This window comes from Prionailurus viverrinus, chromosome B3 (assembly GCF_022837055.1).
Source record: "Prionailurus viverrinus isolate Anna chromosome B3, UM_Priviv_1.0, whole genome shotgun sequence".
Classification (NCBI taxonomy): Eukaryota; Metazoa; Chordata; class Mammalia; order Carnivora; family Felidae; genus Prionailurus; species Prionailurus viverrinus.
The window spans coordinates 35,180,416-35,193,638 of record NC_062566.1 but is presented as its reverse complement, the minus strand read 5'-3'; the positions used below and the strand labels follow the sequence as shown (position 1 = coordinate 35,193,638).

Below are 13,223 nucleotides of genomic sequence, written 5' to 3'. Positions count from 1 at the left end.
GATGTATGAAGCTATGGGGCAGAGAACACTCACCACTTCTAAAACTTTTGCCCTCTCTCAAGAGCAGCAGTTCTCAGCCAGGATCGCCCCGCCCCCACCCCCCACCCCCCCAGCCTGCCAACTGACCAGATCCATAGGTAAGTCTGGGTTACACACCCACGAGTGTGCACAAAGAACAACAGAATTTTTGCAGGACGGGGCAGCAGAGCACAGCCATTACTTCATCACAACCGGTGGTCCATCAGTGCAAGCTGAGCACAATTCTAGAACAGAAACACCTTGCCTGGCCTTTCCCCTCCATCCAAAACACATCAGATAGCAAGTCGCCACAATGTACATTTTGAATCTCTTAAAATTCTATTGTCAGTTATACCTCAATAAAGCTGAAATTGAAAAAAAAAAAAAAACCAAGTACATTAGCACGAAGGTGAATGGGAGTGACGTCATCATTGTGGTGACCCTGAAATTATTCTGCCATATTTTTTTTTGCAAAGCAAATTGTGGACAAGCTTCAGAATATCACTACTGTATAGTGAGTCTTATCCTACCCAAAAGATTTGAAAGTCAGCACATAATTAAAAATGGCATGTAGCTAAATCACCCTTCAAAATTCTCTTAAATCACTCATAAAGTATGCCTATTGTTTCTTTTTTCTTTATTTTTTTTTTAAATCTTTTTTTTAGTGTTTACTTACTTTTTAGAGAGAGAGAGAGAGAGACAGAGTGCAAGCTGGGAAGAAGCAGAGAGAGAGGGAGACACAGAATCTGAAGCAGGCTCCAGGCTCCGAGCTGTCAGCACAGAGCCCCACGTGGGGCTCGAACTTACTGTGAGATCATGACCTGAGCCAAAGTCGGACAGAAGCTTGAATTGACTGAGCCACCCAGGTGCCCCAACTATTGTTTCTTTAAACACGAGAATCCTACTCAATGGCCTGGGTGCTCACAGTATACGGGAAGCTAAGGCACACCGGCCCAAGAATTGGCTAAGGCTCACCCTCTTTCTCTCCCTCTCCCAGCAACAGTGTTTGGCTACATTCTTGTCAAATTACATTCTAATCAATTAAAAGAATATGTGATATAATTCTACCACCACGAATGATTACTATGTACCTTTTAAGTGACCCACACTAAGAAATCCGTCCTCCACAAGGCTGCAGAAGACAGTACTGCTCCCCTGCCCCCAACCCCTAGGCTGGCCCTGGATACCCAGTCTGGGAAAGAACAGTAAAGGGTGTCCACTTACTTGCAGCCTGGATTCGAGCCTTCCGGCTGACCACCAGCCCAAAGCGGTTCTGAGCCACACACTCATAGTCACCCTCGTCTGAAGGGCTGCCTCCCCGATCCAGCCGGAAGTGATGGATCATCAGGGACCCATTGGCCAGCAAGGTGGAGTGGGTACTCTCCAGCAGCTCCACCCCATTCTTCCTCCAGGTGATTCGCACTGGAGGAGTCCCCTCCACTCTGCAGCCCAGCACTATAGGCTGCCCAGGGACTGCAATATCATCGCTTGGTTCCACAGCAAATGCCAGTTCAGCAGAGTGGCCAAGACCTGTATCGGGCAGGGAAGATGAGAGGAAAAGGAGAGGTCAGTGTTGAATGAACAGGCAGGGAGAACTCCATACACAGGTTTTCCAAGTTCCCTGGATCTGCACACCCACCCCACCTTTCTGTAACGCTAATAGAAACCCCTATTATATACAGAACTTACTTTATGCATTACAAAGTGCCATCTCATGCAGTATTTTACTCAGTCAGCAGACCATCTCAGAGAGAGAGAGAGAGATTATTCGTACCATTCCCTCTTTTACAGATAAGGAACTGATGTCCAGAGATATTAAGCAACTTGTCCAGGGTGTCACAATTAACAGTTACAAATCTGAGATCCAAAAGTAAGACTGATTGCAACACAACTGCTGCCTCTTTTGCAGTCACTTTGGCTAAATGCTGAAGCCTCACAGACTTGCAGGGTGTGACCTTAGGTAGAGTGTTCAACCTGTCCTAGCTTCCCATTCCTCATCTGTTTAAGTCAGGAACATAGGGGCCCCTGGGTTGCTCAATCAGTTAAGCGGCTAACTCTTGATTTCAGCTCAGGTCTGATCTCAGTGGGTTCCTGAGATCAAGCCCCACATCGGGCTCTGCGCTGACAGTGTGGAGCCTGCTTGGGATTCTCTCTGTCCCTCCCCACCCCCCAAATAAATAAATAAATAAACACTTAAGAAAAAATAAATCAGGAACACAATGTGGCTTGTATCATAGAGTTGTTGAACAAGATGAACAGATTCAAAGTCACTATGAAGTTCTGGGAGCCTGGGTGGCTCAGGTGATTAAATTTCCAACTCTTGGTTTTGGCCCTGGTCATGATCTCATAGTTTGTGAGTTCAAGCCCCATGTTGAGTTCTGTGCCAACAGTTTGGAGTCTGCTTGGGATTCAATCTCTTCCTCTCTCTGTGCCCCTGCCTGGCTTTCTCTCTCTCTCTCTTAAAATAAATAAACATTTAGGATAAAAAAAAAGAGAAAAGGTAGATGTTCTAAGCAAAGGTATAGTGAGACAGTAATAAATCATTGCTTATTTTTGCTGGCAAAACCATCTGAAGCCTGGTCTGATGCCTGGCAGGGAGCAGGATGTGTGGGTGCGGTACCAGGTACAGGCTAGGTTATGGCCCAGCCTGGCTGCCTCTCCCCTAGGATGCTCTGAGTTTGGGTTGTTCTGGCTGTTTTGCCTTTGTCATGAGGAGAATTGAGGGGATACCAAGCGTCAACTCAGACTTCCCAAAATTCAGGAACAGGGAGGTTTCTAGAACCTTTACTCTCAGCGACCTCACCACTCCTGTAGAAGAAAACACAGCTGGAAGAAGAGAAGGGGAAGAAGGTGATCCGGGAATCAGGAGAATCCCGACAGGAAGGACAAACGCTCCAATCCCAGGCGTGACGCCAAGTCCTCAACTTCTCCAACGAGCCACTTACCAGACCAGTTACAACTTCACTCCAGGAGGAATGAACCCACCTGGTCTGAAAGGGCAGCCACAGAGCCCTCGTCACATTTCCAGGGAACTAGCGATCCTGGAGCTGGCCCCTCCCCAACAGACCAGCGCCCTCCCTGGTTGGGGGAGATGGAAAGTGGGTGGGGAGAAAGGAGGAGGGGGGCTAGGGTTACGGACGATTCCCCCAAACACAGGGGTATGTAATATTTTAAGACATTTGAGGGTTTACACCCCTTCGACCCCCTACCCACCCTCCCCCTGTCCTGCGTTTCAGCCGCCTCAGCCCCCAACCCAACCCCGGTATAGCTGTTGAGGGATAAAGTTTCTTCTCGTAGATGCGGACGCGATATCTTTCTTCTCCGGAGCTGAGAGAAGAGAGAATAGCGCCCGGACGAGTGTCCGCTGAGTGTGTGGGGTGGGAAGGGAAGGGACTAGACTTGCACTCCTCTCCCGTGAGATGGGCCCACACAGCTACAGAGGGAAAGGGTGGCGATGACGGAGCTCTGAGTAGTAACGCGGGCAGACCCCCGAGCCTCGGGACAGGGGCGCTCCGCCTGTGCACCCTCCGGGGAAGGGCGGGCACGTGGGTGTCCTCGCCGCTCGTTCCCTCTCAGTCAGCTCCCCTTCCCCTTCCTCGGCTCGCGGGGTCTGTCTTGGGTCTCCCCCTCCCCTGGCGAGGCCCTCCGGGACTCTGCTTCGTCCCCTTGCTTGATCTTCCCTGAGCACTCCCGGTGCCAGTCCCAGCTCTAAATCCAGGACGTGCCCTCTCGGACCCGCCTCCACCCCCCCCCCCCCGCCCGATCTGCTGCGTTCGGTCTCAGCAGCCTCGGGCTACTCTGGTCCACCCGGCTCGCTCACTCCGACGGACTCAGCCCTGCGGTGCCCCGTGGCTCGTTTCCCCCTCTCCCCAACTCAGCCCGCTCGCCTAGCTCCTGCTTTGCCGCGCTCCTCGCATATCGGTCCGGGCTCGCGTCCTGCCGGAGTCCTGGAGCCGCAGCGCACTGAACCGCAGTCTCTCTTCCAGGGCCGGGTCCTCAACAACCCCCTGCCTGCCCTGCCACCGGCTTCAGTGCCCTCTCCCCCGGCTCCGCCCTGTCCCGCTCGGCTCCCCTTCTCCGGCAAGACCCTCTGGCCCTGAGTCCGCCGGCAGGTCCGCGCAGCTCTTCCCAGGTCCGCCCCTAGCGCCCACCTACTCCCTACTCGCCCTTCCCGGGGCTTGGTCCGCGGCCGCCCGGGGCGCTCACCGTCGCTCGGCGCGGGCAGCAGCAGCGGCAGCAGCAGCGGCAGTAGGAGCCGGAGCCGGCGCGGCGCGGGCGGGCTGCGCGGGGGCGCGGCGCGCGGAGCAGCCATGGGGCTCTCGGTCCGCTCGGCTCGGCGACGCGCGGCTCCGGGGCCTCTGGCGGCTCACAGCGTCCCGCGGGGCCGGCGCCGGGGCCGGGGCCGGGGCTCCGGCCGGGGCCGAGCCCGGGCGGCGGCGGGCTGGGGCCACATGCCTGCCTAGGAGCGCCGGGGGCGCAGGGGGAGCGACGCTTGCGCCATCTTGCACCCACCCCGGTGATCTGTCAGCCTTGCCCGGGGTGCGCGCTCCGCACTCGCACCGCCCGCGCCCGCCCCGCCCTCCTCCCTCTGCCCGCCGCCCCCCTTCCCTCCCCTCCCGGTCCCCTCCCCCAGCCCCTCTCCCCGGAGGCCCGGTCTGGGGAACAAAAGAGCCGGCGAGCGCTTTAAGCGGCCGGACATTCCCGGCTGAGCGGCGGACGCGCCCCCTGCGCTTTGAACTGTGGCTCGAGCGGCAGGCGCCGTCCCGGGCTGCTGCCCGGTACCCCCTGCCCGCGGGCCAGCCCCGGACTTGGGGAACTGGGGAAGTGGAGACCCAGCAGACTGTCAAGTGGGTCCGGGCTGCGGAGAAGCACTCAAAGCCATGAGATTTGCTCTGACCCCGCTCTTTCTGCTGCGCCCTCCTCCACCGTGTCCAAGTGTGTATTTTCGAGATAATTCCCTAAAAGCTGCACAAACTTGTCAAAGGTTCGGTTTTCCATGGTTTCTGGTCCTGCCACCCAAAGGCTAGGACGTTTAGCTGCAAGACTGGTCTCTCTAGACTGCAGAGTTCTGGCGCTTGGGTGGACCGGAGGTAGAAGGGGTTAGGAAGCAGCTTCTCCCAGAGCCCTGGGGTAGCAGACCCAACAGGACAATGAGAACGCTGAAGTAACCTGGGTTCCGACCCTAGTTCTGCTTGCTGTCTAGCCCAGCCAACCCAGGCAGTCACTCTCCGAGCTCATCTGAAAGATATAGATAATCCTCTCTCTCTCCTGCTCACCCCTAGGGATTTTTTAAAAACACAGGTCCTAACAAATGACCTGGCAAACTGAAAGTTAAAATTCTCAATAACATTTCTGTCACAAAGAAGATTCTAGGTGTTTCATGTCAGAGAACATATGAGGCAACCAGTAAGAATTTTACAGAAGCTATATAGGCATGTATCACCTCTTATGAGACACATACCCATGCTAGCCCTCAGCGACCTTTTCTTTTGGCCACTCATTAGTAAATGATCTTCTGTTGAGTCCAGCATGATGAGCTGGTCCATCTACTAAGTTCTAGGAGAAGGAGATTTAAAGAGGGTAGTCTTTGCCTCACTCAGCTATTTGTTCCTCTGGCATTGGGCTGGGATGGCAGAATAACTACGTCTCTCTTTTAATACCAGCTGTGGAATCTTGCAATCAGGAGTGTTAACCATACATGAACTTTGGTGCAAATGAATAAAGAAGTGCAGGCCTCCAGAGATCAGATAAATTTACTAATGACGGGGTTTGTGCAGCCCAGGGACTCCTTACTCTGCAGTGGCAATTGGAAGATGAGTCTGAGAGGCACAGCTTGAGGCATATGAGTGAGCAATGAGGGGTAATGGAGAAATTCAGGGTCAGGGGGCACACCAAAGAAATTTAGGATCAGGAGACGCACCAAAGCCCCAAATCTATTTCACTGTGAGGCAAGGCAGGAATGATGGGCTTCTGCTGGCCATCGGAAAGGGACAGAAGGGGGGGGGCCCTGGGCCCAAAGTCCTGGAACTCCCTCCTGCCGGGCTTGAATTCTCAATAACCCCTTCTTGGCTTGTCCTAGACTCGGAGAGGTCAAATCAGTGTCCTGAGTTGCTGTCATTTTAAATTCATTTTGACAAGTGTTTAATTCTTCTTTATCACAACGCTTGGTCTGAGAGTGATATGCAAATAATGGCTATTCTGCTGCATGCAAAATGTGCATATCTCTCCCTATGATCTGTCAATTAACACTGGTCAGGCCCACCAGCCACTTTGGGGGTGGTCCAGGGCAGGGCAGCCCCTGGCTCTTGGTTCCCTCAAATAGAAAAGCAGGCACCAAGCAGGCTCTGTAAAGATCTTAGCAGAGCGACTGCCAACCACGAACCTGAGATGCATGTGGGGCGTGGGTGCAGAGTTTTGTATGTGGCTGTGTGCCCAGGTTTGAGTTAATGGACACCAGGGTGTTCGTGACAGTGAGTGTGCATGCGGGGGCACAGTGCCTCTATGTGTGAATATGCAGCCATGAGCAACTCTGGAGACCACAGTTGCACAAAAGAATAGTCGTTAAGCCCAAACCTCTGGAGTTGCTCCTTTACTCCTCTTTTGCACCCAAGAAAGTTAAACAAATGTGCGCCCAGATGGAAAGAGGTCCCCAGAAAGCCTAAAAGAATGCCATCAAAGAAAGCATCTTTCCTAGGTTAAGTGCCTGTTGTGGGAGGAAGATAGTTCAGTCCTTTCCCAGAACCACCTGCTCTGTACCTTCCACAACCAGCATTTCCCCTCCTGGCAGGAAATACATTCTCTAGGGGAGAAAGGCTGAGGAAATTCTAGTCATTCCACGTGTTTGGAAAATAGTTTATTAATTCATTATAGGGACAGATACATGATCAATGCCTTGGCTTAACACTAAAGACTATCATATCTGTAAGGAGGGGAAAATATGCTGGAAAAATAATTAAATAATACAGCATAAACTAAATACAGACAAATAATGAGCAGGTACCGATTACACGTGTCATGCATCAAGGAAGGTTTCTAAATGAAACTCAAAAAATGTAAGGCATCGATGGTAGGTGACAAAGGGATTAATACCCTGTAAAAGGCCAATAGACTCTTTTCTAATAAAAATACTGCTACTAAGACACAAACCTAACACTTCCAAATTACCCAGGGCCCAAATCATATATAAGGCTAGTGAGTAATGGCCACTTTCTTATCAAGTGTGAGTTATAGGCAGATACCAGATTTATTACTTATTTGCTTTTGAGAAACAATTTTCCACCCAACCTAATGGGTTATAAATTGTCTTATTTGCAGCTATTTAATTTAAACCAGAGCCTCAGTGCCTGTTAAACAAGAACATGAAAAATGACTATGTGGCGTAATGCTAAGAGCCTACTGTTAAAACAGCCCTTTAATTCAGGGCAGTTTTTTTTTTTTTCCCCTTTAGGAAAAAAAAAAAAAAAATCAAACCAGCGAAATAAAACGAAGCTTTTGACCTTCAGAGCAATGATGAAACATATACAGTGGTGTTAGCTACAGCAACGCCGAATGCTACAGAAATAGTACAAGTGACAATTCTGTCCCAAACGAGAGACAAACCAGCATGAATAATCTTTAGTGTTATCATAGGCTGGCTGGAGGAGGGGGAGGGGGCGGGGGAGGAAATGGAGGTGCGCGTGTCAAACGTGAGTGACGCCTGAGTGTAATAAACACAGATGCTGAAAGGGTCTGAGGAAGCTGCAACTCTGCTGAGAGACATTTCACCATTAAAAAAAAAAAAAGAAGAAGAAGAAGAAGAAGAAGAAAGAAAAAGAAAGGATAGACTGGTTATTTCCAATTTGGCCCAGAAGCTAGAGTTAACCCTTTATGTACCAATCAGTTAAAAAGATGCATTTAGGGAGAAAAGTCCCACATTCTATGCTCCTATGAGAGGCTGGGGTGCAAAATCACATTAATGGCTCATCTTCTCTACACAGGAAATAGAAGTCCAGCTTGTCCCTGTGTGACAGGTCACAGAAAATGACTTTAGGATTGACTTTAAAGGAAAAAAATGAAATGAGCCAACTACCCTTGTCCTGTGCAAAGACCTCGCTTCCAGCACCTAGAGGGTGAAATTCCTCTCACCCCCGTCCAGCAGCTCATGTTCCTAGGGCACAGAGTGGGAAGTCGCTGGGCTGTGGTGCCCCCTAATCCCCACTCTCCTTCTCTAGCTTTGGCTGCAGCAGGGAAGGAAGGGCCCCAACCCCCTCCATCTAGCAACCCTGCCTCCCTGCCTAGAAGGGAGGGAATCATTTTATCCTGAGCCTCTAGGTCACATTCCCCTTTCTCGGTCTCAGAAATCCCCTTGCGTGAACTTGGATCCATCACCTCCAAGGAGAATCCTCCTGTCTCAATCCCAGGGAGAGAGATAGATGCAAGGGAAACTGGAAGGTCTTCTCCAAACCTGCACCGGGGCTGGCAGTCTGCCTGGGGGGGGGGGGGGGGACATACGGCGGCACAGAGAGAAGAGGGTCAGGAAGATGGCGAGTGAAGTGAATGGCGGACACAGAAGTCACGCTATGGCCTCAAAGCAGACATGAGGTAGTCATGTTGTTAGGGAAGGATGCAGAGATTGAACCCAGGCAGGTGAACCACACGATGCAGTCTGGGAGAGGTGTGAGAGACAGCAGAGACAGACAGACAGGAGACAGATGGACAGCGGAGAGGAAAGGAAAGAGTATCAGGGAGAAGAAGCAGGGCAGAACTGGGAGAGCGGGCTGACAGGAGCACAAGAGTAGTGAAGGGGAAGGGAGGAGAGGAGAGCCCGAGGGAGTGGATCTCCAAAACCAGGCACTTCCCAAATTACAAAATGAAATGCAGAGTTGCTCTGAGGGCAGCCAGAGTCACCCTCTCAATCTGGGCTGGGCGACAGGGGCAAGGGAGATGGGTAGCGATGCAACTGAAATGTTAGGCATTCAGAGCCTACTGCACTCAGCCCAGCCAGACCGGAAAATGGGCCGGGGCTGTCTTTGTCAGACAGGGCATTGCAGACACTCTCAGAGTGTGTAATAAACAGCTAGGTGACGAAGGTGGGCGGGGGGGGGGAGGGGTGGGGGAAGGCCCACTGGGCTGGGGACTGACCACTCTGGGTCACTGTCCTGACCTGGAGGATCAATTAGGCCATAGTGACCACTGCCTAGACCAGAGTTCCTCAGCTCACCAGCCAGCACGTGCACATGAGTACAACACATACGGCCGTGCCTCACAGGTCCCTCACATGTGTCACAGAGTGTGGGGGGAGTGAAAACACCATTTCTTCCTCTCCCCATGGCCAAAGCACCCCAGGAAGCGCCAAACAGCTTGATGATATTCAGGAGCTGCAGGCACACATGTGTATATACTCAGCCACACGTGCCATGATTCACACCAGCCTGCCCCAAACTGTACCCTGTAGGGGAGCTAGGCAGAGGAGGAGACTGGGGCTCTGGGCAGGCTTGGGCTGGTTCCTAGAGGGCAGGGGGCCTTTGGCTGGCAGCTGTTCCCAGGGGTCTCCTCCAGAGCCTCACTAGGTTGGAGGTCTGGGTACGGATAAGAAGCGTTGGCTGCCTCTGGCAGGCAGGTAAGTCTGTCTGGCCCCGTGGTTGCCTGCTCACACCCTCCCAGCTCCCTGTCCAGCCAGTCTACCCCTTGCCCTAGATCCACGACACTCGAAGTGAGGTCAGGAGCCTCCGAAGACAGGGGATCCTCAGGTTCCAGGTCCTGGAGGTGGAGGTCAGGGTTCCCTTTGGATGCACTAAAGTCAGAGTGGACAATGACTTCAGCCTCCACCTGGTTCCTGCAGGCTGGGGGTGGCTTCTTCCTACCATTGCCCTGGTCAGAGCAGAGAACACAAAGATGAGGTAATCATCACTGACAATGATCATCAGAAGAACGACCAACATACTTGGCGTGGAGGAGGACTGACCCACTCCCCCAAGCCCCAGAGTGTGTATCACCTGGGAGTTGGTAAAGGAAGTACAATGATTGTCCTGCAAGAGATGATGATCAGGCCGACGCAAAGGCAGAGAAGAATGGACTACTACCCATTTGCCCTTGCCCAGAGTTCAGAAGTACCAGATTTAGTCAGAGCCTCAGTGCATAGGAGGAAGGGCAGAATGCACTGAGGGCAGGCCCACCCTCAGATCCATGGTGATTCTGCCGGGCCCACATAGGTATGGGGAGAGGAGCGACTGTCTTCAACTCAGGTGAAACAGATTCCCGGAAACTGCCTGCCTTCCACCCGCCCACCTTCAGAGGCTCCAGGGGTTCTCTCCTAGCTAGACTTCCATCCCCAGGGAAATTACCCTCAGAGGTCACCAGAAAGCTCACTACTTACTCTTCACAAGCACAGAGCCCCTTCTCTCCTTTCCTGCCCCTCCTTCCCAGGCCACTGACCTTTATGGCGTCATACACCAGAGCCTGCAGCAACAGTGTCTGCCCAGTTCCAGCAGGGGGCAGCAGGGCCCGGGTCAGAGAAGGCATGGCGCCTGCTTGGGGCAGCTCACAGCCAGCCCAGGAACCTGCCCAGCTTGGCCCACCTGGCTGAGCCCAGGAGATCTGCAAAGGCGGAAAGACACAGGAGCACTGAAGGCTTGAGTGGAAGAGGAGAGCAGAAGAGAGGGAAGTGGATGGAGACTCTTGGCCTTCTTGCTACCTCCCCACTAGGGCTGTGGGGAGGGCCTGAGAGTCTGGGGGTGAATTTGAGGATGGAGAATTCTTCCTGCAGAAAAGCCTAATACCACCTGCTTTGGCAAAGCCTAGAAGTGTCCGAGCCAAGCAGGCTCTCCTTCACCACAGGGGCAGGGAAAGGGGGAAGAAGCACTCATGGGTTTGAGCAGGCTCCTCAGAGAAGGGCAGGATGAGCCACCGCTGCTGGCGTGGAAGGTACCTGCCCTATGTGGGCCTACCTTATCCCGGTCCTGGTCTCAGCGGGCCATAGGCAAGCTGACCAGCCTCTTGTCTCGGTCAGGACTGGGAGGAATGGGTCTTAGAGGTTTCTCCAGCTCCCAGCACAAGGAGGGATCTGGGCGTTGTGGCCACTCTGAGTCACCGGCAAACAGTCCACAGGAGGCCCTTTCCTCCTTCCAGGAGAACCAGACTGACCTATTCTGCCAGGGATGGAGGCCCATCTGCTTCCCTGCCCTGCCAACCCTTTCAGGGAGGAAGGAGAGAGTGCCTTTTCTTCTACAGCTGGTCCAGGGAAGGGGAGGAGGAGGGTGGAGGAGTTTCTCTCTGGGTACACACATTGTACTCTTGCGCCCCCAGGTGTCCTATTTGGAAATGAGCTGTGGTGTGGGGCTCTGACCTGCCCAGGCTCCAGGCTTACCTTTCTCTTGGAGTGACCCCGGCAGTCTGAAGCACCGCCACCCATAAGGCTGTGCACTTCAGCCCTGTCCTCGATGTCTGAGGGCGGTGGAGACCAGTCCTGGGGACGGGGGTGCACAAGGGACTCCAGTTCATGGGCAGCTGGGGGGCTGGGGGGCCCAAGGCGGGCTCTAGAGTACAGTGCAGGGTTCCCAGCATTGGCCGTAGAGGACAGGCCCGGGAGGGCTTCTCTGGAAGGGAAGATAGGGAATCAGGCACAGTGGTCAAAAAGTAAGGGGTAGAGGCAGGACTGGGATCTAGTTCAGCCTATGTCCTTGGGCAGGTTCCTGCCCATCTCTGGAACTTGGTTTCCCTGTCTGTGTAATGATCAAGAAACTGTTCAAAACAGCTGAAACTTTGCAAATGGGACCTTCCCCCCCTTGACTCCAGGTATCTGAAGATTTGGGGTCCCTCCTTCCAAGATGCTGGTACCTACAGAGAGAGTGAGACAAGGCATCTCTGCCTATGCCCGCCCTTGCTGAGGAGGTAGGCTGGGGGCTCCCCTAAACCCACTCCCCACTCTCATGAGGATATCACCCCTAATCCCTCCATCCTAGAATCCTAATTTTAATGGAGGCGCTGAGGGTTCCTTGGCAAATCGTGGCCATTCTCCCTGCTTTCTCATCTCTGGAGCCCTTCTGGAAATCTCTCCTCTCTGTAGTCAGACTGGCTTCTTCACCCACCTGTGGGGGCTGCGGCGCAGGCCGGCACACATGCAGGCCAGGAGGCAGAGGAGGCCCAGGCAGACACCCACAATGATGCCTGTGACTGAGTGCACGTCCAAGGAGTCTGGTGGTGGAGACAGAGGGGACAGAACAGGTCAAGGCCAGAGGCTCAGGGTTCATAGAGTCTCACCCTTTGGACACTCAAAATCTTTTTTTTTTTTCAAGTATTTTTTTAAGTTTATTTATTTTGAGAGAGGGAGAGAGTGAGTGAGCATGAGTAGGGGAGGGGCAGAGAGAGAGAGGGAGAGAGAGAATCCCAAACAAGTTCCACACTGTCAGCACAGAGCCCAATGTAGGGCTTGATCTCATGAACTGTGAGATCATGACCTGAGCCAAAATCAAGAGTCAGATACTTAACTCGATGAGCCACCCAGGTGCCCCCTGACACTCAGAATGCAAGAAGGGGTCCACCACTGCCTCTCTGACTATCCTCCCCATTGGAAATCTGAAGTTGTGGTCCCTGTTTGTCAACCTGGCCTTTCAGTGAAACACAACTGGGACTGGTTTCGTGGGTATGCTACAAGGGTGGTCTCACGGGGCTCACACTTGGAAGGGCTCCGTGCTTGGTTTAATGCTCTGTTGTCACCATCTTGAAATTCTAATTTTTTTTAAAATAATATTTGAGAGAGAGAGGCACAGAGTACAAGTGGGGGAAGGAGAGAGAGGGAGATACAGAATCCGAAACAGACTCCAGGCTCTGAGCTGTCAGCATAGAGCCTGATGCAGGGCTCGAACTCACGAATGGTGAGATCATGACCTGAGCTGAAGTCAGATGCTTAACCAACTGAGCCACCCAGGTGCCCCGAAATTCTAATTTTTAAAGAAAGGCCCCACATTTTCGTTTCACACTTGGCCCTGCAAATTATATAGTCAGTTCTGTTGCCCACTCCCACTCCATAAGGCTCGTCATGTCTCCAAACCAATCCTCCAATCAAAGCAATTTCCCAAAGAACAAAGCCAGTCTCCCACAAGTCTGACCTCTCGACTGAATCACCACTGAACTACACCCAATTTCCCCTTCAAATTTGTCCTCTCTGCACCAAACTACGAGGCCAGCTGTCCAAAACGATGAAATGGGAGTTGTGCCTGGGAACAGGG

The 13,223-nt window shown here is 52.8% G+C and overlaps 2 protein-coding genes across 3 annotated transcripts in view; both read right to left on the bottom strand.

Annotated features, from left to right (window-relative positions):
• The window catches only part of IGDCC3 (immunoglobulin superfamily DCC subclass member 3), a 42,303-nt gene extending 37,973 nt beyond the window's left edge, over positions 1 to 4,330 (bottom strand). The window contains exons 1-3 of the mRNA XM_047863012.1: positions 4,225 to 4,330; positions 2,749 to 2,844; positions 1,243 to 1,548 (exon numbers count right to left, since the gene is read on the bottom strand). Of these exons, the coding sequence (XP_047718968.1) occupies positions 1,243 to 1,548; positions 2,749 to 2,844; positions 4,225 to 4,330 (508 nt within the window). The remainder of the gene's footprint in view (positions 1 to 1,242; positions 1,549 to 2,748; positions 2,845 to 4,224) is intronic.
• Positions 4,331 to 6,852: 2,522 nt separating this feature from the next.
• IGDCC4 (immunoglobulin superfamily DCC subclass member 4) overlaps positions 6,853 to 13,223 on the bottom strand; it is a 40,481-nt gene continuing 34,110 nt past the window's right edge. For both annotated transcript variants that reach the window (XM_047864351.1, XM_047864352.1), the window contains exons 17-20: positions 12,084 to 12,189; positions 11,363 to 11,591; positions 10,432 to 10,593; positions 6,853 to 9,867 (exon numbers count right to left, since the gene is read on the bottom strand). In XM_047864351.1, coding sequence (XP_047720307.1) covers positions 9,457 to 9,867; positions 10,432 to 10,593; positions 11,363 to 11,591; positions 12,084 to 12,189 — 908 coding nt within the window. In that variant the 3' untranslated portion in view covers positions 6,853 to 9,456. The remainder of the gene's footprint in view (positions 9,868 to 10,431; positions 10,594 to 11,362; positions 11,592 to 12,083; positions 12,190 to 13,223) is intronic.